This window comes from Dioscorea cayenensis, chromosome 6 (genome assembly GCF_009730915.1).
Source record: "Dioscorea cayenensis subsp. rotundata cultivar TDr96_F1 chromosome 6, TDr96_F1_v2_PseudoChromosome.rev07_lg8_w22 25.fasta, whole genome shotgun sequence".
Classification (NCBI taxonomy): Eukaryota; Viridiplantae; Streptophyta; class Magnoliopsida; order Dioscoreales; family Dioscoreaceae; genus Dioscorea; species Dioscorea cayenensis.
The window spans coordinates 15,908,791-15,934,572 of record NC_052476.1 but is presented as its reverse complement, the minus strand read 5'-3'; the positions used below and the strand labels follow the sequence as shown (position 1 = coordinate 15,934,572).

The 25,782-nt window shown below is 36.6% G+C and overlaps 1 protein-coding gene across 1 annotated transcript; it reads right to left on the bottom strand.

The window, feature by feature from the left end:
- Positions 1-63: 63 nt before the first annotated feature.
- LOC120263174 (proteasome subunit alpha type-3-like) lies at positions 64-25,443 on the bottom strand. The gene is made up of 11 exons (XM_039271062.1): positions 25,267-25,443; positions 13,020-13,229; positions 12,838-12,877; positions 12,649-12,737; positions 9,828-9,901; positions 9,605-9,692; positions 9,426-9,485; positions 9,123-9,163; positions 8,701-8,766; positions 7,812-7,902; positions 64-333 (listed from the first exon to the last, which is right to left on the bottom strand). Exons 1-11 carry the CDS (start codon positions 25,441-25,443, stop codon positions 289-291), a joined length of 981 nt encoding a protein of 326 aa, XP_039126996.1. The 3' UTR covers positions 64-288.
- Between the last annotated feature and the right edge of the window lie 339 nt (positions 25,444-25,782).

The window sequence follows — 25,782 nt, the reverse complement described above, 5'->3', positions numbered from 1 at the left end:
ACAAACATCACGGCCCTCACTAGGAACCACCACTGTGATGGACATGGTGAACAAGTGCAACAATTATCCAAATGGGTTATGTTCTTCCAACAAAAATTAACTGTTCAGACTTCAAACACAGTCTAGTTCCCACAGCTAGTTGATTTTCTGTATTTCATGGGTTGGGATTTTACATGCAGATGAACTGAATAATCATCACTCTGAATGTACGCTAAGGCAAAGGCAATGAAGGTGGTCAAGGATAAAATGACTTATTCCTTTTTTGTCTAATCATATCATCCATGTTTTCTAAGGCTGCTTTGGCAGCTGCCTTAGCTTCCTCCAGCAGATCATCTGGGACGTACATGTGCAGCACAAAGAAAATAGATGATAATTAGAGCCATCATACAGCACTATATAAAACATGAGCTACAATTTTGTTTTATCTTTAAAATCATTTCAGACAAAATTACTTCGGCAAAGATCAAGTCATATGTTACATATTCAGAAATACAAGGTGGGGCTGAAGTTATAAATATTGTCAATGGACATCAAACACACCAAATTAGTCCCAGAATTTTAACAAAAATGATCAATCAACTCCAGGATTTTAACAATGGAGGCAAGCAACAATGACAACAAGAATGACCAAAAAAAAAAAACAGCCAATACATAACATATCCTCAAATGTCCTTCAAGAAAATTTCCCACAGTAATTCATCTCAACTTTATGTAGTGACAATGCCATAATCTAAATCCAAATCATTAAATTGAGATGGTTCCAGATACGGTAACTTACCTCATAGCAGTGTTCAATTAGTATTTTAGTCCAATTACCATAGTTTCACTATTTAAAAAATGAATAAATAAGCAAACCACTTGAGTTACCGTGATTAATCTCACAGACCAATTTACAGTGTTTCAATCTATGGTAGCAGGATTTCTAAAACAAGACTCAATTACAATTTTATCATTGATTGGGATGGATGAATCAAAATCAATGGCACTATATGTCCAAACACTCTCCATCTTTCTACTTAGTTATCAACTCTCATTCATAAAAGGGTAAATGTGACTCAATTCATCCTTTGATATTTTCTAAAAGACCAATACACCACTCTTTTCCAATTCCTTTCTAATTCTACCTTTGGAAAACTTCCTCATGAGTCCCAATTAATATCCTATTCCCATTGTACCTTTTTTATTTTTCTTCAAAACTTCTTCCCATTCAGTAATATCAGCAAACATGCTGGAAAGCATGCTGACACCCTAACCAACAGGCGAGCTTGCTGTGCACAACTGGAGCTCGCCAGTTAGCACAGAGTGACACAAGCGAGCTTGTTGTGCACACCTGGAGCTCGCCATTCAGCACAAAGTGGGCTCAGACACAAGCGAGCCAGTCAGCAAGCACAGTGTGAGCTCACACACCAGCAAGCTATGGGCAAGCCCAAGCTTGTCAATGTGCTCTGCGCAACTCATCTACAGTGCCAACTCTCACTGCAGTAAACTCAACCACTACACAAGCCCCGTTCAACCAGTGCTCGCTGATGGGCTCACGCACAAGTGAGCTCAAGCTAGCCAACGAATGATATAGGGGAAGGGCAAATACATAATTCAAAAAAATTGATAAGAATTATTTTGAATTCAAAAGTAAAATTTTTAAAATTCAAGAATTTAAAGGGGATGTTGAAAAGTGCATGAATGTTTGTAGACAGAATACTCTCACACAAAGTTACGTAGCAAGTATCACCATAGTTATAATCCAAGAACTCACACCCACAACTAAGTAAAATAAAAGCCAAAGGCTGAAAAAAATCAATAGATTTATAGATTATTCATTGATTACAAATTTAAAAACCCCAAAAACAAAGTATTTATATAAATCTAAAATAAGAGCAACGATAGTAACTATAACTGGAAAAAATATAAAATGGAAGAGCAATTAAGGTCAAGAGGACAGCCCCTTACTCGACGTTGGAATCAAATGGAAGCACTACTGCAGAAGGTTGTTTCCGACCTTTTGATTATGTGCAAACCCTTTTCCAACAATTTTAGAATTGCCTCCAAAGTGTCCAAACCATCTCCACTTAAACAGAATAATTTTTGTGACTGCAAGCTAGATGCAACTTAAATGAGACAGAAGATCAACAAGTTGCACGCTACATGAATGAGCTGAAGGACCGCATACAAGATCAAATGGCAATGCTGAGCGAGTGGTCAGTTGATCAACCACAGAACTTGGCACTTAGGGCTGAAAGGATATTGAAGACAAGGAAAGTCCCTAGAAGTCCACAATATCAGCTATCCTGATCCAATAACAAAGCAACTTCAAGTCGGTCAGAGAGCAAAATTGAAGACTCGCATGGGATAAGGGCTGAATCAAAGAGGTCAGATTTGAAGTGTAAAGAAAAGCAAGAACCAGCAAAAGGACTTCGATGGTACAAATGCAATGAGTTAGGACACAAATCCAATGATTGTCCTCAACGCAAATTTGCAAATGTCACCCAACATGAGTACGAGGGAGATGATACAAGGAAATAGTTGAACGGGAAGAAGATTTAAAAGTGGCTAAAAAAGATGGAAAGGTGGTTGTGTGTGTTGTTAGGAGGCTCTTGTACACTCCAACACAACCAGGAGAAACACAATGCAAGAAGATCTTCAAGGGCACATGTTCAATAGCTAACAAAAGTGTGATAGCTTGTGATTAATAGCTGTAGTTGTGAGAACTTGGTGTCGCAAAACTTAGTAGATCATCTTAAGCTCAAAACACAGCCACATCCAACTTCTTATAGCATTGGTAGGATCAAGAAGGGGCCAAATGTGTAAGGTTTTTTGTGATGTTGTTGAGATGGACGCTAGTCATGTATTACTGGGCAGGCCATGGCAATATGACATTGATGCAAGCATAAAGGTTGGTATAACATCTATTCTTTTAATTAGGATAACAAGTGAATAGTTATTGTCATGGTTTTTAAAAGTGAATGAGGCATGCGCCTTGAGGCAGCGCAAGAGAACAGCCTCAAGGCGCACGCCTTGAGGTAGAAAACTAAGGCTTAAGCCTCACTGTCAAGAGGCGCACGAGTGCGTGTGAGGCTTAAGCCTCAAAAATCCTGATTTTTGTAATATCATTTTAATTTTTAAAACAAATAAAAAATATTTATATGTATATACTTTCATTAATAAAAACTTATATATGTAAAATTCAATAAAAAAAACTCATCAACACCTATGGTTTTGCAAGTAGTACATACCAATTTGATTTTTTAGATTATGTGAAAATGACAAAAATTATCAAGATAAACTATTTTTTTAGATTTAATGATAATTATCAAGATAACTATTTTTTTTTTAGTTTTAACTAAGATAAGTTACCAATAAGATAAGTCATAATATTGTTAATTTTTGAAAACAAAACAAAAAGTCTTTTCTTTATTATTTATAAATAAAAATAAAAATAATATAGTTTAATCAGATAAGTTCCCTCACGTTTAAGATAAGTTTTAAAAAGTATTTATTTTATGAATAAAAATAATAAAATCTAATGACATCTTAGCCTCTCATTTCCTTGTACTCCAAGAGTGATGTTTTTTAATATATGGTTTAACTTTTTACATATTTTGTGTATGGATGAATTATTATGTTTTGAATTTGGAATTATAATTTGCTAGTTTTTGTTGTTTTAGTGATTTTGACTATAGAATTATGGAAATTAGAAATAATTGATAATATTTTTATTACTTTGTATTTGATAGACAATTTTAATATTGTTTTTCCAAAAAAAAATTGAGGCTTACGCCTCAAAACGCCTTGAGGCTTACACCTCGCCTCATGGTTGAGAAGCGCCTCGAAACCCACCTTGGGTTTTTAAAAACCTTGGTTATTGTTCCAACTCAACAAGAATGGGGGGATGCCAAAAGATAGGGAGAAAGCTCTACTATCCGTGTCTCTTAACAGAAGATGAATTTATAAAGGACTTAAAAGAAACAAAATCTTGTATTATTCTAGTCATAAAAGGAGATGAGCAACCTATACAAGCCACCCCTCCAAAGTTCACAATTATCAGCTGAGTTTGAAAATGTTACACATTTGCCTCCTATGTGAGATATTACAAATTGCATTGATCTTAAACCTAGAGCTCGCATGCCTTGTCTGCCCCATTACTGAATGAGTCCACAAGAGCATTAGCTCGTACAGGAAAAAGTGAAGAAGCTGCTCCAGAAAGGGCACATTCGAGAAAGCTATAGTTCTTGTGCCATACCAACCTTGTTTGCTCCAAAGAAACGTAGACAGTCGCACCATTAACAAAATCACCATCAGCTATTGATTCCCAATTCCTAGACTTGATGATTATCTTGACCAATTGAGTGGCGCGAAGGTGTTCACCGAGATAGATTTACATAGTGGATATCACCAAATTAATATTCAAAGAGAGAGACGCGCATGTAAAACAAAGGATGGGCTATATGAATGGCTAGTCATGCCATTCGGATTATCCAATGCACCAAGTGCCTAGATGCATCTTCTGACTCGACAACTCAGGCCCTTTATGTCTCATTTTGTTGTTGTCTATTTTGACAATATTCTGATTTATAGCAAGAATGTTGAGCAGCACCTTGATCACATTAAGCAAATTCTTGATGTTAAGAAAGAATAAGTCGTTTATAAACCTAAAGAAATGTGTTTTACTAACAAACAGCTTAGTGTTCTTGGGATTCGTTGCAAGTAGTAAAGGAACTCAAGTGGGTGAAGAAAAGATGAAAGCCATTAAAGAATGGCTAACACCGAAACTATAACCGATGTAAGAACCTTCCATGGCCTAGCAACTTTCTATTGCAGGTTCATAAAGGATTTCAACACAACTGTGGCACTGATCACCAATTGCTTGAAGAAGGAAAAATTCAATGGGGCAAGGCTACCAAGTGAAGCTTGCGTGTAAACAAGGAGAAATTGTCTACCGCGCCAGTTCTCTATTTTCCAGACTTCACAAAAACATTCAAACTTGAGTGTGATGCAAATGATGTTGGCATAGGAGCTGTACTTTATTATGAAAGGAGACCGGTTGCAATTTTTAGTGAGAAGCTAAGTGAAGTAAGACATAAGTGGACAACTTATCAACAGGAACTCTATGCTGTGTATCACGCTCTAAAGACTTAGGAGACCTATCTTTTGCCTAAGAAATTCATTGTCTATTCTGGTCACCAATCTCTCAAGCACTTCCATGGGCAGCAACATGGTGATAAGATGTTGTCTAAGTGGGCAGCCTCTCTTGAGCAATTCAATTATTTTATTGTTCATAAATCTGGAGCTATTAACCAAGGTGTCGATGCTTTAAGTCGTCACGCCACTCTACTTGTTACTATGACTACAGAAGTTCCAGAATTTGAGCAACTAAAGGAGCTATAGGAAGATGATGATGATGATTTTGGTGAGCTTTAGGCTAAGCACCTCATAAATCAGCCCTTGGGTGAGTATTTGATCCAAGATGGATATATGTTCAAGGGAAGCAGATTGTGCATTCCAAGGTGCTTGTTGCGTAGCAAGTCATTAAGAGAGATGCATTCCAGCAATTTGAGTCGTCAAGTGGATAGAAACAAGATAATCGCAAACTTAGAGGAACACTACCATCAGCCTTAACTGATGAAGGATGCTAGAAATTTGTGCAAAGATGCCCGGTTTGTCAAAAGGGCAAGGGAGAGTCACAGAACACAAGTCTTTACATGCATTTATCTATCCCCAATGCATAATGAAAGAACTCATCAATGAATTTTGTGCTCAAATTACCAAGAACACAAAAAGAAATGATGCCGTATTTGTGGTGGTTAATCATTTTTCCAAGATCCCTCACTTCATTCCGTGTCGCAAGACCACGGATGCTCATCTTGTTGCCACATTATTCTTTAGAGAGGTAGTTCTTTTGCATTCTCAACATCTTTCCATCCCTTCAAATAAGGGCAACAAACTTTTGGCAGTATTTTGGCTAACTTTGTGGAAGATGTCTACGATTGATTTAAAGTGTTGTAGCACAGCTGAGTTTGCTCACAACCCAATAAACCGTCCTTTGGGAAATTTGATTTATATTTGTGGTGACAAGAAAGGTCGAGTGAAACTTTGCTTTGGCACATGATGAGTTTGCTCACAACCCAATAAACCGTTCTACCAGAAGGAGCCCATTCTCCATTTGTGTATACAAAAGTTCTAAAGCATGTTGTGCATCTTGTTTAATTTCCTTCTAGTGTAGGTTCAAGTGCAGCTCCATTTCCCCTTACGGACAATTATTTCAAGGTTTTCCAATATGTGCAACAAGCATAAAAGGAGCAAAATCACACATACAAAGTAGTTCTTGACAAACATAGGAAGTTTAAGGTGTTTTAAGGAAAGGGATCAAGTGGTGGTCTATTTGCGGAAAAAGAGGCAACCATTGAGTTCATAGCAAGCTAAATCAAAAGTGCTATGGTCCATTTGAAGTGTTGCGAGGATCAATGACAATGCATACTTGATAGATCTTCCGACGCCAATTCATATTTGATAGATCTTCTGACAAACATGGGCATTTGAAAAACGTTCAATGTTGCAGATACTTCACATCACCACGAGACTGCCATGTGTGATCACTCAAGGACGTGTTCTTCTCAAGGGAAAGAGAATGATGTGGGACACCAACCCATCAAGTCCATCAACAAGCCCACAAAATGAACCATTAGTAAGTCAAGCCAAGTCAAGGAACAGGTCCTGAAGTTCTCCACTTTTGCATAATCAAAGATGAGTTAATTATTTTGATTATCTAGAACCGTTTTCCCAAGAAAAAGAGTTATTGTTAATTTTCATTTTCAAAAGTATTAATTGTGGTTGTTTTCCAACTACTCCAGAATCTAGCACTAGCAATAATTATGTTCACACCTAAATAGAAATCATTTTTTTTAGGGCACCTCAAACAAGTATTAGTTATGGATTTGACTCTTAACAAAATGCTTTCTAGTTCTAAAAAAATATCTTTAAATAGTAATTAACACTTACCAAACATGAGATAATTAACCTTAAACTACAAAAGTCAAAAATTCAAACAATGCATTAAGAGCTTGACAACTACTGCCAAATAATGAACCATCCTCCATTTTGTACCCAATTGACTTCCATTTTCAACCTCCAAGCTTCATGTACAACTGCACAAACAGGCACCTCAATATAAATGTGTAAGAAATGCAATCAAATGACCACATCCACAAAAGTGCCCTTCCAAGCCACATTTGATAATAGCTTATTAACCTAAACAAAAATTCAGGATGCCAATCTAATGTCCTAGCTAGAAAATCAGAAATTGAAGTGATAAAATTATTCTTCCCTTAACTAAAATAAAAAGGAAACATCAAAGAAATAGAGCGATATGATACATAATAGTTCTAAAAAATGTGAGGACTGTGCTAAAAGCTAAATCAATCTTGCAGCAAATAAGAAGTGACAGAGAGAGGATCGACCATTCCTAGAGACTTAAGAAAATAGGAAAGAATTCAGATAGAACACCTCATTACCCTCAACAAACTTAAGCCTGACACCTAAACTACCGCAATAACAACTATCTTAAAAAGAGCCTTTGATGTACCCCCAAACTTTATTATAAGTTAAAAAATAAAATAAAATAAAATAAAATAAAATAGCACAGAACAGATTATAATTCCAGAACAGATGTTTCATAAGTTTCACAAGTCATTGCCTAATGTATCAATCTAAAGAAAAATTCCTTGCTACAGTGTATCAGCGTCAATTGTAGAATCAAATCACAATTATTATACAGGCAATATAAGAGCACTGTTAAGTATTATTTAGGGAAAATTTACCTTCTGATGTTGGCGGTTTGACTCTTCACAGACCCAACTCATTTCCAACTCAAAGGCTTTGTCCTTTGCCTCATCATGTACTCCATATATACTGCAAGACAATGAGAAATTGAAAAGTGATAAATAAAATATACAATTAAGTACACTATGGGAAAATCTGAGGAAATGTTTAAGGATGCCATAACAATAAATGTAGGGAAAAAACCAAGATTGAATTTATTTTCTCAAGAAAATAAACAATACATCAATAGCAACATAGGTGCTGTCATGCATCAAGGATGTGATAAAGCACAAAATTGTTCGCAAAATCAAGTATTAGGGAGAAAGAGGGGACAGACAGGTGGCGGGTGGCAGGTGATGGGCGCAGAGTCCACTTAAACACAATTTAAGTCATCCTATCTATGTCAGAAAAATGATCTCCTAACCTCAAAGCATATTCAGGCATGATGTTCTCTTAAATAAAAATGTACTAGACAAACTAGGCAATCCTAGCAAATTCCAAGAAAGGTTACAAAGGTAAGAAAAATATCAAAAGAAAACCATAAAGAATCCTTAAGAGTACCATTTTGGTCAATGGCATGCAGGATAAAAAAATTATGTAGCCGTTATCTTCTAATTAAACCCAGGCACATTTTGCTTGCCTAAGTATAAATATCAAGAAATATGCAGCTTGAGTGCCAATTATTGACACAAAATCCTCACCTCAAACAAACCTTTGCTGCTGGGATTCAAATGAAATTACACAAAAATACATAAACAAATAAATAACCATTCTACATAAATGAGTAACTAAAAATTCTAGTGCATGATCGATCAATCTAAATAAAAAGTGAGCTTAAAAAATATATTTTGAGAAATGAGGTCATACTATCTTTAAAACATGGCTTACATTTTGGCAACTTCAATCACACCTTGTCTGCACGTTAGTCCAGACAGTTTAAGCTTCTCAATTTCCCTGCACAACACAATTAAGAGAGATGAAGGCCTTTGCAGATGGGAACTTGTTACCATCGAGCGAGAATTTCACAACCAGAACTTTAAGATCTATTAAGACAAATCCGTACAACGCATACATATGTTTTTGTTTGTAATTGCGATGATGATAAAAACATAAAAGGTAAACTATTGCACTCTAAAAAATATATTCCTTTAGACATTGTCAGAAAAACATAAACAAATGCATACGCGACCATGCTTGTAACCTTAGGATCCTTGGCCAAGATAAGCTGCAGAAAATAACTATGATCTGATGCAGAAAGAACTTAAAAACAAATTTAAAACAAAAGGAACAATTGAAATCTAGCAACTTACGTTTTTGCTGCTTGCCTTCCAAATGCAGCCCCAAAATATCTCTGTAGAAATTTTTAGAAATAGATAGTAATTAAAAAGTCAAAAAAACTCTAACAACATAACAATTACTTTTTATTTTCCTGGACCTTCTACGTGAGCATAAGTGTACAGGAGCGCGCACGCGTGCACATACACAAAAACAACTGAAAATTGATAATAAAAGTATCCAGCTTTCAAAGGCATGCATTAGGTACAAACTAACTAGATAAAGATGAAGCATTGTCATTTACAATGTCAAGTAGGTAGAACTCACAATTAACTCACATATGAAACCCCTGAGGGTTCGTTCAACCATGTACAGTTCAGGTCCATTCCGATCATAACCTCCAAGAATAACACCATAACCAAAAGGTCCACCAACAGCATTATTAGCTTAGGCAAGAGGTAAATCCAACATTTTTCATCTTAAGGATTTAAACTCAAACTAAAATGAACAGGCCAACCTCAAGCCACCAATAAAGTGTGCAAAGATGTACATAGCTGGTGACACGTTCTGTGAGCTCTTTCACAGGTATGGGCTCGCCATAAACCCTAAACATATTCCATTGAAATGCATGAAATAAGTCTTTTTTTTTTATTTTTTCCCTTTTATGTTGCATGCTAATCACAGTAATATTACTAAATTAAGCTCTTCATGGCAGATATAGTACAAGTAAAAATGCTAACTTTTCATAGATAGTAGCTTTTGACTTTGCCCTTGTAACAATTTGCCTGCCATCTGCCGCTAAACTAGCAATAACCTGGATTTAGCAAATGAGAGCCACTAAGCAGAAGTTAAAATTTAGGACCAAAGTAAAAATGGAAAAACATCAACTTAAGAGAATAAAAAATTAAATGAAATACAAAGAGAACTAGCTACTTTAAATTACATATGTTACTTCTTTTAAAAGAGCAAACACTATAGTTAGTCTACTATAAAATTTGATAAGGCATTCAAAGGATGAAACAAAACCATAATGTTCATGGCATTAAAATCATCAAAATGATTTTAATGAGACTAAGAAAAATAACAATCCGATATGCTTATTAAGCTATCCAATCAAATTGAAAGAGCAAATTTTGAAACTATATATGTTTATAAGGCAACCAATGTCTTAGACTGGTCCAAAAATCTAAAGTTTGGGCTTACAAATCACAAAACTGTTCCATTTGGGGCCGTCAAGGTACAAGCCCTAATAGCGGAGGCATATATGTTTCAAACAAAACACTTAAACAGCTTGTCAATTTGTATTTGAGAAGTCTAATTTATACAGTTGAATGATTATTTTTCTCCACTTGATCCCAAACTAAGACACTGCTTTCAGGATACCATAAGACAGAAATGATTCATTGCATTTATATCCAGGTTAGGTGCAGCAGTCAGTCTATCAGTCCTAAATCATAGCAATCAACCATCCAGATTCCAGAGTTAAACATTATTTGAAAATGGTTATATTAATGGAAATGTATCTAGAAAGCACGAAACCATGTTTTCAGATCACAGTGATGTATGCAGTCTCTAGGGTGTGGCAGCTTCTATTTCTATATTCAGAATCATCAAAATTAGAAATAAGCAAATTAGAAATGGCGTCTACAGACAAGATAAAATGTAAGGTGGCCAGTTACTTTATTATTAAAACACAGTCATCCATGTAAGTTGTCCTACAATGCAGAGGATGTCAAACCAAGCCAGTCCACAACCGCTAGTAAAAACTTAATTACCCATGATGATAGATCAAAATTAAGGTATTGGCATCATTTTATGGCTTAATTCTTCAAATTAGAAACAAAAATCATTAGGCAACCCCATCAGCAACCTTTAGAAGAACACTAAACCGTCAACCTTGAAAGAAAAAAGATTCTCTTAAGTAAATACAGTCCATAACTTTGGTGCCTTCCCTTTCCAACTAAAAAGATTTGAGCAGAGTGGCAGTGAGTCATGTCATATTGATACTTGCACTAGCAATTTACAGTGTCCAACATCCTAAGAAATTCCACATGAAGAGTACTGTGTATGCTTAGGTGATCACTAAAATTGGTAAAATATCCAAAGCCTTTCATTGAGGCTATGCCTCAAATTAAAATATATTTACAGAAAAGACGTATAAAACTTCATTGGGTACTTTGAACTAATGACACATTAACAGGAATAGTGAAAGTCAGCATGCTCTCCAGAGAACATAGTATTATTTAGCAAGATTACATGATGCAGGACAACAGGCTTAAAAAAGTGGGTTTGAGTTGAAGATAGGGTACTAGCATCACAGTAGCAAGATTTTAGGGATCACTCCTAGGCATCACACCTAAAACTTGATTTGTATCTCACAAAACCAGGAAATCAAGATAAGTTCTCTAGAAAATGTTCCTTGCTTCTCTTTTTTCACTAGTGCTTTTACTTTATGGACATGTAGTACATGAACTAGAAACCCAAGACTCATAAATTCTCACAAGAACCCAAGGGTTGCACATAGAAGCCAACAAAATTAAACACCCTAAGAAATATTTAAAACTTCTAAGGCAATTTAAAAGACCTTTTTGACTTTGACAAGAAACTAAAAAGGCACTTGACTAAAATAAACATAGGCTTCGGTTTCTGGTTTCTCTTTCTTTCAATATGTCTTCAAAGGATGATTCTATTTTGCATCATTACATGAATGAAAATCAACTATTGGCAGCTCTTGCTAATAAAAGTATGCCATGGCATGGCACCAAATTTAAATTACAACAAAGATAATTGAGGTGTAACATATGGGTATACTGTTAAAGGCATCTTCAACACAAGCAATCCATAAAATATGAAATGGACAAATATAATGCAAGTGTATTACCTAAGCTTGCCCTTACTAACAAAGAACAATCCAGATCCAACATGGTTAGCCAGCCAGAATCTGAAACAGGGCTTGCATCTGTCCCAAACAAAACTTAGTCCTACCGATTTCAACCATAAGCATTAGAGCAGAAAAGCACCAACTTTAGCCCTATTCTTCAGAATCTCAAAATCACAGAAAACATCTAGAAAGCATTCAGTCCAAATAAACTCAAATAAAAAGTTGTTGACTGGATGGCCAGGAATATATACTCATGCAAACCATCAGCAGTACCCTCCAGGCAAAGGATAACGGAAGAAAACCCATTATTTACTACTAATTTTTACTCTAATTCTTTAGCATTAATTCTTGTTCAACTACAAACACTCAGCAATACCCTCCAACTCCTATGTCAAAAAAGAAACTTTGGACTCAAACTTTGATGCTTGCCTCTCAAAACTTTTGACCAGGAAACTATTTTGGCTAAGAGTGTGGCATTGGGATAATTGCCCTCTAGCCCATAAGAAGATGAACATATCTCCCAAAAAAAAAGGCAACTCTAAGCATAAAAATTCAATAATGATTAACTCATAAAACAAAGTCACTTTCCATAAGGCCACTCACTAAACTGTAGAAAATTGACAACAATGAAAACCTCATCAACATTGCAATGCCAAACAGCATCAATCACAACAAGTTACCATTCCAGAATGCCGATGAACAGCGTGGATCCTTCGATTCGGCTCTGGCAACATCATCTTCGATGATATTAGCTTCTCCACACCTAAAACTAAACCCACAAATCACCATCATTTTCCAATCCTCATGATAACGCTAACAATTATTAAAACAACACCACAATAAAAATCAAAGAATCACTAGATAATCACCATAACAATTCCATCTTTGCATTTGATCCCAATCACGGTCCTGCCAGAAAACCCAACACAAAGATCGATCAACACCAAATCAATATCAAGAAAATAGAATCCAAAAAGGAAACCCAAGATCTCGGATCCTAAACCACTGAAACAGCCAAAAGGAGGCCAGAAGTGAAAGAGAATCCCCATACCCGTTGTTGTCGATGGCCTTGGCGGCGTACTCGATCCGGAAAACCCGACCATCGGGGGAGAAGGTGGTGACGGAGAGATCGTAGCCCGTTCCGGTGTTGCTCATTGCTGCCTCTTTGTCTTCGTCTTCCTCTTCGTGTTGGAAACGAGAGTGAGCGAGAGGTCCGCGAAGAAGGGTTTGGGTGTTGGAATGTTTTAACACAAAAAGTTTCCTGGGTTTCAAGAATTGGGAAAAAGGAGGGAAAAAAAAATAAAAATAAAAAAACTCAAGCTTATCAAATAGGGTTGGACCAAACCAACTAGAGTAAGGCCCTCGGTTCATTTAATATTTTTTAATATTTGTAATATTATTGAAGGTTTCACAATTTTAATCTTATAAATAGTCTAAATGAGATAATTACCTGGTACCCTTCACTAAAGATGGTCGGGTGTGCGAAACTTCTACTTTTTACATGAAATGTGATTTATACAATACAAGATCAAATATGAAGTCAAAAATAAATGCAAATACTCCATGTAAATAACACCCTTGATTTCCGTAGTGATGGTCTTGATGAGCCGCTTCTTCTTCTCCAAAGATTCTTCCGTCGAGCCTAAGGCATACCTCACCGAATCAATGCCGTCGAAAACTTCCCCAATAACTCTCCTCCGAAGGAAATTGATGTCGAATACTGTAGAAATGCTCCAAAATCCCAACAAAAACATCTCCAAACCTTAGCCGCACTTTCTTCAAAGGATAGGCAAAAGATAGAAAAGAGATCCCCCAAAACGATGCTTCAAAGCGGTATTTAAAGGGCTGAAATCGGGATTTCACACGCCCCTGTGGAAATTCCACACGGGCGAGTGAATTTTCAGGCTCTTCATATTTTGTGCGCTGTGAACAGTACTGCTATAGTACGTGTTACAGTGAGTTGCTACATTAACTGCTACAGTATTCTTAAATCTTCTTCTTTCATTGAGGCTGCATGGTTGGGCACACATCCATGCGGTAAATCATATTGCATCTTCACTTTCGAATGCATTGACGAAGCTCTTGACAATATTACACAAGTTGGAACATATGTGTGTGACTGCCTTTGTACCCCTCCAATTTGTAAATTCATTTGCACATTTTTAGAGGTTGGCACACACCCACATGTCTCTGATCACAAGCCTTGATCCTTGTTCGATACGAGAGATTCCTCAAAAATCACATTCATGATCTATATTTGCTTCCTTTCTTTCAAACTTGTCTCTGTAACCCTAAATGTACAAAATAACACAAATACACACGAATGAGCCATAAAATCTAATAAAAATGATGCTCAATATAAGAAAAATATACTTAACAATACTTATACATAAACACTGACAAGGTCCCCTTGCGTATATCCCGCAAGTGCACGGGTTTGTCGAAGTAATAATTCCGCATGAGTGGGTATCGAATCCACAGGGAGTAGGGAATAAAAACACTTAATCCGCTTCTTAGCTATGTGAAAAATCAATAGTGATAAGTGTGACAATGATTTAATTCTCAAAAGTAAAATCAACAAGTAAGAGAGCACGAGTAAAGGAGAAGGTAAGGCAATCGATAAAGATGGGGTACTCGGATAATGCTCCGCCTAGGACGATCGCTTCAAGTGCAAGAACCCTCTATTATGCTTCCTAATCAATGCAATAGTGAGTCGTGGAAATCCTTCATTACATAATCCCATATTTAAGGTCAACTATGCCTAACTCTATACATGTCCCGGAAGAGAAATCGAACAATCTCAACACCTCGCACTCGCATAGAGTTGCAATGAGCTCTAGGGATTCCAAGTGATAAATCTCTTCCTAATTATAGACCTAATACTTTGGTCCAGGTGGAAGGTCCCTAACCACGATTAAGCCCTAGATACTAAGATCACCTCAACGCTTCACTCTGTTGCACTCGCAACTAAGCCCCAGCGGAGGGTCATCCCTTAGACTATTCACTCTATTATGGCCGCAAAGAACTCGAGGAACGGAGGTAGAATCTATCACGTCGGAAGGGAAAGGGGACGCTCCTGTACCTCTTGACTCACCCTCTCAACCCTTTCCAACCTAGCTTTGTCTAACACTCGTGGTGTGTCACTCACTCACAAGGTTACCAACAAGAACTCTCAACCCTAGTGTCACTCTAGGGGAAATGTTCATACAATCAAGCATTCAAGGTTGGAACTCACAATAAACATCAATTAATTCAAAGCATAATAAAAAGATTTAATGAAATGAATACATCATAGGGTTCACAAATACCCAAGTACCCACTAGGGGTTTAGCTCTCCATGGAGCTAAATACAATCAAAGAAATAGAATGTAAAAGTAATGAATCCATAGACAAACCCCCTTAATGGTCGTGTCGATGATCTTGTGGAGAGTCCTCTACTCGTCGCAAGGGATCCTTTGTCCGGCCTAGGATACACCTCGCCGGATCGGTGCCGACGAAAGCTCTCCCAATAACCTTCTTCCAAACAACGCGCGATGTCGGAGCCATAGAACCTCTCCAAAACCCTAGCCAATACCCCTCAAAACCCTAGCCGAAGCCCTCTCTCAAGTTGGGGAAAAGATGGAAAAAATAATGCTGAAATCGGTGCTGAATCGGCTTTAAATAGGGCTGGAGTGAGGCGACTACACGGGCATGTGGATTTTTCACACGCCCATGTGGAATTTCCACATGGGCATGCATAATTTCCACACGCCCGTGTGGATTCTCTGAATTCCTGTTTTCTCGGGCGGCTGTGAACAGTACTGCTACAGTACCTTGCTACAATGCTCTGCTGCAGTATCCGGCCTGAATAGCTTCCCGAATCCATACTCTCATCGGGGTAACGCAAACGGGCACACATTCACGTCATGGATCACTTGCTTCTTCAATGATAGACAAGTTGGTGGAGCTCTTGTTCTATGTGTATAAGTCGGAATGCTCGAGTATGACTGCCCTTGTGTCCCTCCAAATGGATGTACCAACTAGAATACGAGGAGGTTGGCACACACTCTAGCATCTCACACCCGACCTATGTCTTCGCGTTTGAACCTTAGCAAGATTTCCTCCAAAATCGGTGCATTATGATCCATATTGGCTTCTTTCCTTCATACTCGGCCTCACAACCCTACCTGCACGAAAGTAACATAAAAACACACATATTAGTGTAAAAACCCGAGAAAAGTAATGCTCAACATAAGGAATGAACGTTTCGCATTCATATCGCACAAGCACTTATCAAACACTTATACACGCGTCATCTGGACAATCTTGGATCCTCTCATCCATGACCTTCGGACAACTATTGGAGGGAGTTAGTTTAGGAAATAAATATTTATTTTTTATTGGGTCTTGTGACTCTCTTGTGCTTTTATGCTTTGCTTCTTATGATCCATAAGAACCTAATTCGAGGGAAATTATATGTCTAGATCCCTCGATTATTATTTATGAATCTTGATTGACTAATTTAATACATCGTTCTAGTTTTTGTTAATTATCACATGTTCTTAATTGATTGATATTCTTATTAATGTTGATGAGGAGGTTATGCCTCCATGTTGATGACGCTCATGCCATGATAGATCTATGCATGCTCTAAGAGGTTAGACATAGCTAGGTTTCCTAAATAAGGATTGATTGCCCCTTAAGCGCAGGGTTTGATTGGTCTCTTCTCGTGGGATTCCCGCACTTAAGGCAAACATAGGAGACTGGGATGGAAGAGATTCCATCTTAAATTCCTAGTTATTTAGACCTAGTCACTAAAGGATTTTGGGCTAGTAGGCCTTCAAATTCTCCTGGTTCAATTCTAAAACACGATTGTCACTTAACGCCTATCATAATTAATAATCAAGAAAACCATCATACATACTCCCAACTCCTTCTAAGTGTGCTTAACGATATCTTTAATTGTATTGTTCAATAGTGTTGTAAAAGTAAACTAAAGAAAGAGCGTAGACGTTTAGGCTATTGATTAAGTGAAAAGGAAGTAATAGGAGCCACTCGCCATTCATGGGGAAAATACGACCCTCGTGCTCACCCACGAGGTATTACTTGATTACCCATACGCTTTCAGTATTATTGAACAATTGTAGTATTAATTGCATACTTGCATGATTATGTATTTGCTTAATTTACACACCCATTAGGAATCCGTCAAATGCATTGCCTGGAGAAGAATTATTGCTATGTTGCCAGCTTGCTAAGGTATTTGAACCCCGATTGATCATGTGCCTTATTTAATTGATTGTAGGTCTTTTTGGAGCAATTAAGATTCCCAGATAAGTGAAAGGAAAGTTATTGACTTTAAATTTAAGAATATTCTTATGGAAATTGGTTATCTTATTATTGATCCAACTAGGGAAATAAATCACTGATTTGGAATGGTGAGGCTTCCAACCAGTGATTTGGGAACATATATCAAGACACAAGTTACAACTCCTGGCCACTCTTCTAGAAGCTTTGGTGACAAGTATTAAATCATCAGCAAACATTAAATGATTAAAGATTTTGTCGATCCTCAAGTCAAAACCAGGGATCAACTTAGAGTTCCAAACAAAGTTTAGAATTGCAGTCATAATTTGGGATGTCAAGATAAACAAGTATGGAGACAATGGATTCCCTTATCTCACTCCACTAGAGTTATTTATTTAAGCTATTAGGAGATCATTAATAAGGAAAACATAGCTAACAGAAGAAATACAACCTTACACCTAATTAATCTAGGTTTGAGTTAAACCCAGTTTAGCTAAGATGGCGAGTATGGCATTACATTCAAGGGCATCATATACCTTTTCTATATCAATATTTATAATCATCTTAAGGGATTAGTAGTATCATTGTGGTACCCTGTCATGATTTTTGACCTCATGCCTTTTTAGATTTTTGTGCATGCATTAGGGGCAAAATAGTCATTTTGCATTAGTGGCATCTTTGCATGATTGCACAATAGGTTATGTGTGAAAACCAGCCGAAAACCAGGGGCAAAACGGTCTTTTGGACCCTTTTTATTTTATTTTCTCTTATAAGGTCATTTTGGTAATTTCTCCTTTTCTTGAAAAAAAAAATTGAAAATTTGAAAGGATAAGTAGGGATGGCAACGGGTAGGGTATGAGTAGGGTATGCCAAAACCCTTACCCGTACCCGTAACCCCTACCCCATACTCGTACCCATACCAATACCCTTCAAGGTAAAAAAAATCATACCCTTACCCTTACCCGCAGGGTACGGGTATACCCACTAGGTACCCGCTTACCCGTTGTTCAAATTATCGAATTAAATTTAAATAATAATAAAAATAAATTAATTATACATTATATTACAATCTTTAAACATATGTCCATAAATTCAAAATTACAAGTTGATATATTTGTTTATCTTAAATTATATAATCACAAAAAAATGACATTTATTTAGGACTCAATGGTAACTCTACCTTTTGTTTTGTTCATGTTTAACTATCTTGGTTATTGTTTTAAATTTTTTTCATATATCTACTATTTATATTTTATATAGCTTCAAATTTTATAAATATCTAGTAAGATTTTGAATATAAAAAACATTATAAGTAATTCTTATAAGTTATATCCAATTGATTTTTTATTAGTATCTTATTTTTCAGGATGTTCTTATAATTTATAGAATAAATTATTATAATATTATTTTTTTTATATTTGTTTATTTTTTAATTTAATTATGATTATTAATATATATCTAAAATTCAATTTTGATAATATTATCAAATATAAATATAGAAATTAAATAAAATTTAAAATAATATATTAAGAGAAAATTTGAAGTATTATTTTCAAATTAATCACCATGAAAATAGATATTGAGTAAATTGTGAGTAATGTTTAGTTTAATAAAAAATTATATATATATATATATATATATATATGAGAGGGTACGGGTATGGGTACGGGTTTTACCAGTACCCTCTTCAACGGGTAAGGGTAAGGGTAAGGGTACGAGTAGGGGAGAGGCATACCCTTACCCGACCCGTACCCGCTCAAAAACTAACGGGTAATACCCTTACCCGTACCCGGTCAAAGAGGGTAATACCCTCTTTGACCATGTACGGGTATACCCGTCGGGTAGGGTACAAATTGCCATCTCTAAGGATAAGAAGCAACGTGGTTTCTCTGTTTCTCATTCCTTTCTTATCTTCTTGTTTTCATTCCTTTTCTTCTTCATTTCGGCCGATCACCAAATTTCAATCGTTGACGAGCTTTTTCTTCGAATCAAAGCCTCAAAATCCATCCTCCCAAGCTCTTGAGTGTGGTAAGGCTTCGATCCAAGGTTTTTCCTTCATAATTTCCTCGTATTTCATCGTTTTTGAAATTTTCAAAAATTCTAGAAATAAACCTTGGTTTGAGTTGTTTTTGAACTCAAATCGAAGCCAATGTTATTGATATTCATTTGTGTGTATGTTTGTCAAGAAATTTTGTGTTTTGGTGTTGTAAATCGACGAGAAACCTTTGAAACAAGGCCGGTTTTACTGTAGTAAATTCGTGGTTACTGTAGGAAAGCCGAAATTACTGTAGCACCAAAAAAACATTGGCCTTTTCTTGTATTCCTTTGGTCCAAATCAAAGCCCTTCTTCTTTGGAATTCATTAGAACTTGTTTTACTTTGATTTGAGGTCGTTTGGGTCTAAAATGACGTCGTTTTTCCCTAAAACTCTAGAGTTACATGTTCGATATGTAACCTTGCATGCGCATGCATTTTAATTTATGTTCTTGTGTTCATTGGTTCTTGGATTCCTTGTTTGACTCTAGGTGGCGAAACTTCCTCCCAGGGGAAGGAAATTGCTGACCTGTGAGTGCGTCTCAAGGCGAGACGACGGGTTCAGTGAGTGGTTTAATTGTTAATTACATAGACTTAATAAGAGTATTATAGTATTTCTTTATATGTTTTATATCATAAATTTGATGCTAAACTAGATTTCATTTGCTATATATATATATATATATATATGGATATTTTGAGTAAGGAGTTATTTTGGCAAAGATGATTCTAGTATACTTATACATATGTATTTTGAAAGATACATGTTTACTTGTATATGTATATGTATTTACACGCAAAGGGAATATGAATTGATGTATATTTCCATATTTAAACATCGTATGCTTGATTCCTCGAGTTGGAATTGGAAAGAATTGCATCGTGGCATTTGGATTTTTGATGGTGGCATAGACTTTAGTCTACCACTACAGTGGGGTAGTCCCACCGTCCGGCCTAATGGAAGACGGCGTGGTCAACCCTGAGTTTACCCTAGTCAAGAGGTGTGCGGAGCCATTGACAAGGGGTCTTTTATGTGAGAAACCTGGGGTCACCACACGGAAATCTCAGTGGCCAACACCAAGGAATGCAATATTGTGAATTTTAAAAGTCTTACAACACCTTGATGGTCCGGTAGCTAGTTGCGGCCACGATTAGCTTGGGAATTATTTGAGGCCAGCCTGTATTTTGAGCGGTGCTCAATGTGTTGGAAAATGTTACTTACCTGTACTATTTATGAATTATTATGTTATTTGTTCACTTGTTGAATACCTGGATCTACTTTTATATGTTATTATTATTGTGGTAATTACTATTTGGAATGCTTTACTACTCTGTTATATCTATGCTGCCACCACTCACTAGGTAACATCTATTACTCAGTACTCTCTGTTCTTCTTCCTCAGGCTGCGACGTTGGACTGGGTTGTGCTGGGCAGGCAGTAGAGTGACCTATCCTTTTTGCCTTGTTTAGGTTAGTACAGTGTGCATGTAAATTTTATGGATCCAGTAGACTTGAGTATTATGTACTGTTCTTGTAGCTATACTTTTTGGTTGTATGTGGAACCCTGACTGGTCCTGTTGTCGACCTTGTATCTTTCTTTAGTAAGTTGTGGTAGCAGGGTTGTTTTGAGCCTTACGGTGACTTGGAAGTGGGACGTTGTAGGTCCACTCCTTGTTGTCGTGGCGATTGCCACGTGCACAGCTAGAGTCGGTGCGTGACAATCATGTTCTAAGGAGTGGGCAACCTCTTGAACTGTGATAATATTGTCCATGGGAGATCGACTGACAATGATCCCATCTTACTCTCTATCAACAGCTTAGGCAGAGGTGGCTTAAGTCTATTGGCTAAAATTTTGCAATGATCTTATAAAATACATTGCATAACAAAATAGGGTGGAAATTAGACAGCTCTTGAGGATTATCATTTTTAGGACAAGAATGAGGCATTATAGAAGATTGAAAAAAATAATCAATTATTTTCAAAAAGGAATCACTAATATCTTTCCAAAATAATTTCTATTTGTATCAGATATAACATTCAAATCATGGGAATGGCTGATAAAATATCAAACAAGGAAAAACAAGTTTTGGAAGCCCAAAGATGTTTATAAAAACTCATAAAACAATTTTCAATACTAGCAGTCTGAGTAAAGCCATTCTCATCCACAATATGAGTGATATGCTTTTTATGATGTTGTATGAGAGCACAAGTATGAAAGAATTTAGAATTAAAGTCCCCATCTTGTACCAACATCATTCTAGAATGCTAAGCTCATTTTGTAGCATTTTGCCTAAAAAGGGCCTTATGACGATTATACATACTTCTTAACTCTCTAGAATACTCTAAACTAGGAATTCCCTCTAATTCAGATTTTTTTTCCAAAGTATAGATTTTATCCTCTATATCCTAATGTCCATTTCCAAAGAGTTCTTACCATGAGTTCTCCAATTAATAAGACATGTTCTAATATAAGACAGAAAATGAGAGAAACCATGCATTGGGGAAGAGTTTTGCTTATAAATAAGCATCTTAGCAATCACATAATGAAATGTAGGATATTCTAACCAGTAATTGTCAAATCTAAAGATCCTACTCCTTGAGAAAGAATATGAAAAGGCCATAAGCATGATGGGAGTATGATCAAAGTAAGTCTACGAAGGTATGAGACAGTATAAGAACTACACTTAGAGGTCCAGTTGGAATTTGCAAGAAAATGGTCAAGCCTGGCCCATCTTCAGACAAAACTAACTTGTAGTAGTAGTAGTAGTAGTAGTAGTAGTAGTAGTAGTAGTAATAATAATAAATTTTTTTATGAGAATAATTAGCATAATTGCAAGCACGATGTTCATCAGGAGAGGTAATCACATTAAAGTCTCTAGTAACTAACCAAGGTAAGTCAAGAAAAGCCATAGCATAAAGCTCATTCCACAAAGTTCTCTGATAAACAAACAATTGACTATTATACACCATTGAGAGGATCTAATTGTTACTAGAAGGGGAAGAGATGAGCAGGTAAAGCAAGAAAGGAGAAACTGCCAATAGAGTAACTAGCCCAATAGATCGTTTCCACAAAATAATAATACCACCCAACAAATCTATTGAAAGAATAACAGCCCACTCCTAGGTTTTACCAAGTTTTGCACAAAATCTATCCAAACGGAACTTATCTACTCATGCTTCCACCAAGCAAACAAAGGACAGATTATGTCTCTAAATTAGATCCCTAATCCTATTAACAAAGTTTAGATTAGCCACTCCTCGACAATTCTAGCGTATAATTTTAGTAGCATTCATCAGGATGTAATTCAAAAATAAAACTAACAAGATATATAGAGAGAATATAAGCATCTCAAAGAGTAATATAAGCATGTAGTTAGTTTGAAAAGAATGATTAATGATCAATAAAACAACTGCAGTAAAGAAGGATTTGAATAAGCTCCAAGGAAAACAAAGGAAAAATAAACTCCCTTATCTTGATGCATGCATGTTCAGGCGCCTTTTCTTAGGCAAAAAAAATGGCATTCCCTATTGCTTTCTAGCTAATCTCTTCTTTCTTCAACCCCAATTTGTATTGAGTTAGATTCATGTTATCATGCCCGACCCGCAGGTCCAGCATGTGACAACCATCGCGGTAACCCGAGGAGAGATACGCACACCACTCAACCCTCGAGTCACCGCAAGACTAACAAAACCCTTGGAATAAACAACACGAAACAAAATAGACAAAATAAGGAGCACGAAGATATATAGCAGAAGCAACAAGATCATAACATGATAGTAGAGTTCAAAGAAACATGCTAAACACAAATATAACAAAGTTTTCAATAAGAGTAGACAACATAAAACCAAGGTAATTACTAAACATAAGAAGCAAACACACTAGTCATAGATCCATTATCCTGATATAATGAGTTCATGCTCAACAATAAACATACATAAGATTAAAAGTGAAGGAAGACAAGTAAGTGTATGCCCAGCACTATGCCTTTCCGCAACACCACTATATGTTAAAGCCTAGAAGAAAGGGAGAGGATGAGTAACTAAAGTCACTCAGTGATGGGTTAGCATAATTCTGATAGGATATACAAAATAATCAATGAAATCAATAAAACCAAGCTATTGCAATATTAGATATAGACTAGAATCTTTTAGCATATACTGCAACATATATATGAATAAGGAAACCATAGATAGCATACAACAACCATATTTGTTCAATTGTGAGTGTCTACAATTCAAAATCTGAGGATTTGCATAAAACAATTTTTAATATCTCTGATACACAAAATGCGTTATCTAAACAATATTCCAGAAAATATGCAAGATATCATATCTCAAGAGTTCCTTTTCATGAAACATCAAATTTCTCAAAATATGAAATCAGCATTTCAATCATCAAGTGGTAGTCTAAAAACCTCTCTAAACTTTAGCCGTGGTCGCGGCTAAGTTCAGAGCCATCAAGGTCATCATTCCCTTAATGTTAAGCCATCGGGAATCCATACATGTTGTAACCCCAAGTTCCTGATGTTTATCCAATCAAGATTCTAAGTACCACTTAAAGTGGACAATAAATCTAGGTCTTCATGACACCTAAATAGTTTGGCTGTGAAAACAGTCCATTGTAGTAAGGAAGGGCTCAGCCAGGTCACCTTCAAAACCTGTGGAAGCTCAATAATACAAAATATATATATCATACCTGAAGTCCATATCTAGAAGAACATCCCTAAACCAGGAAAGAAAACTATTTTCATAAGTATCGATGACAAAATCATAATAGTATGTAAACATGGTTTCATAAATCATTCAATCTCAAAATATAAGTAGGATCATTGATATCTTCACTCAAATGTCAAGCATTTCATAAAAACAACAATAACGTGGAAAACCTTTCCAAATATGTCAAAACCTTGGTTCAACACGATAAACCATGAATCATTATTATTCATACGAATAGGATACTAAAACAACATATTCTACTAGAATTATGTAATCACATAACCCACTCACAACTTAGGCTAGAAAAACCATAAGCAAGCTATTCCTCTGTCGGCTCCTTGCCTTGCGATGAGCCTTTACTACTGAACCAACCAACCAACCATAAACATAAACAACGAACAAGAATTAAACAAAGAAAATCAAGAATGAAACACTAGGTTAAACCATGCAATGCAACCCTAACAAGACCTAGGGTTGGCGCACAACTAAGTTCTAAGGTTTCCAATGAATTCCTAAGGGTCTGAGCTTTACTCTAAATCAAAGAAGCCAAAGAAACAACTAAGTTCGACTGTTACTACAGTGATTCTACAGTGACTAAGAACCCTAGATAGTATTGGCAATCAATTAAGGAAGAAAAAGCAATGCCACCACCCTCTCAATTTACAACAACAATCAACAAGAAGAAGAACAACAAACAATTCACAATCTAATCCCTAGATCAGCCATTGACTTATCAAAAAGGAAGAGGAAGGAGAGGAGAAGCTTAATACTAGATCTTAAGAGGAAGATGGATGGATCTTAGGGCACCAAACTTGGAAGAAGCAAGCCAACAAAGCCTTTTTTTTATTGCTCCAAAAAACACCCAAGGAAGAGGAGAAGGAGTGGAGGAAGGAAGAACCAAAGAGAAGGAGATAAAACACTATAAAAAAGAAGACCAAAAGGGCTTAAAAACAAGACGTGGTGCACCGCACGAGCGCACTATAGCCGCAGGTGCGCTGCAGGGGCATGCCTTGCGAGCACCATGTGGGCGTAGGTGGCCCGCAAAGGCACGCCTAGCACATCCGGTGCCTGCCCTAAAGGCACAGAAGACCCAATGGGTGCTAGTATGCTACCCGACCTTCAGTCCAAGACACGAAGGTGACTACACATGTGCACACTAGACCGTGCTAGTCCAAAAATGACTCGAATGTGCTCAACGGACTCAGTCTAAACTTCCGAGTTAAAAACAAACAAGCTTGAAAAAAAGTTCAAGCTGACGCATACAAAAAAGATAGAAACACTAGACATGTCATTAAGAATGTTCTCATTCTCCTCCATAGTTTCATCCAGGTCTTCATCTAAAGCAACATCACCATTACCTGGTTTCGCTTCTAGGAAAGTATTAGCCACTCTGTCTACGTCCATTGCATGTGGCAAGAGCTCCAGATAGGTTCCACCCATAGGAGATTCATCAATGATAATAGTGAAGGAAAAACCTTTGAGCATGTAGCAAAATCCTTTATAAAAGCCTTACCTTTCTCCTCTCTAGTGGGTGTTACTATTTAAATTTCTTGAAGGAATATTTGGTCAACTATGTGACCTTTCGATCTAGCAGTCCTAGAAAAATGGTTGGGATGCAAGGCTAGAGAAAATCCATGATTTCCAAGAGTCCATGCTACCTAATATCATCACTTCCCATACCGGGACTTGAAAAAGGATTAGAGAAATGGTTAAGCGTCTGAGTTATGCTTCCACCATGACCGTTATGACGAGCCCCACACGTATTGATCACCTAGAGTT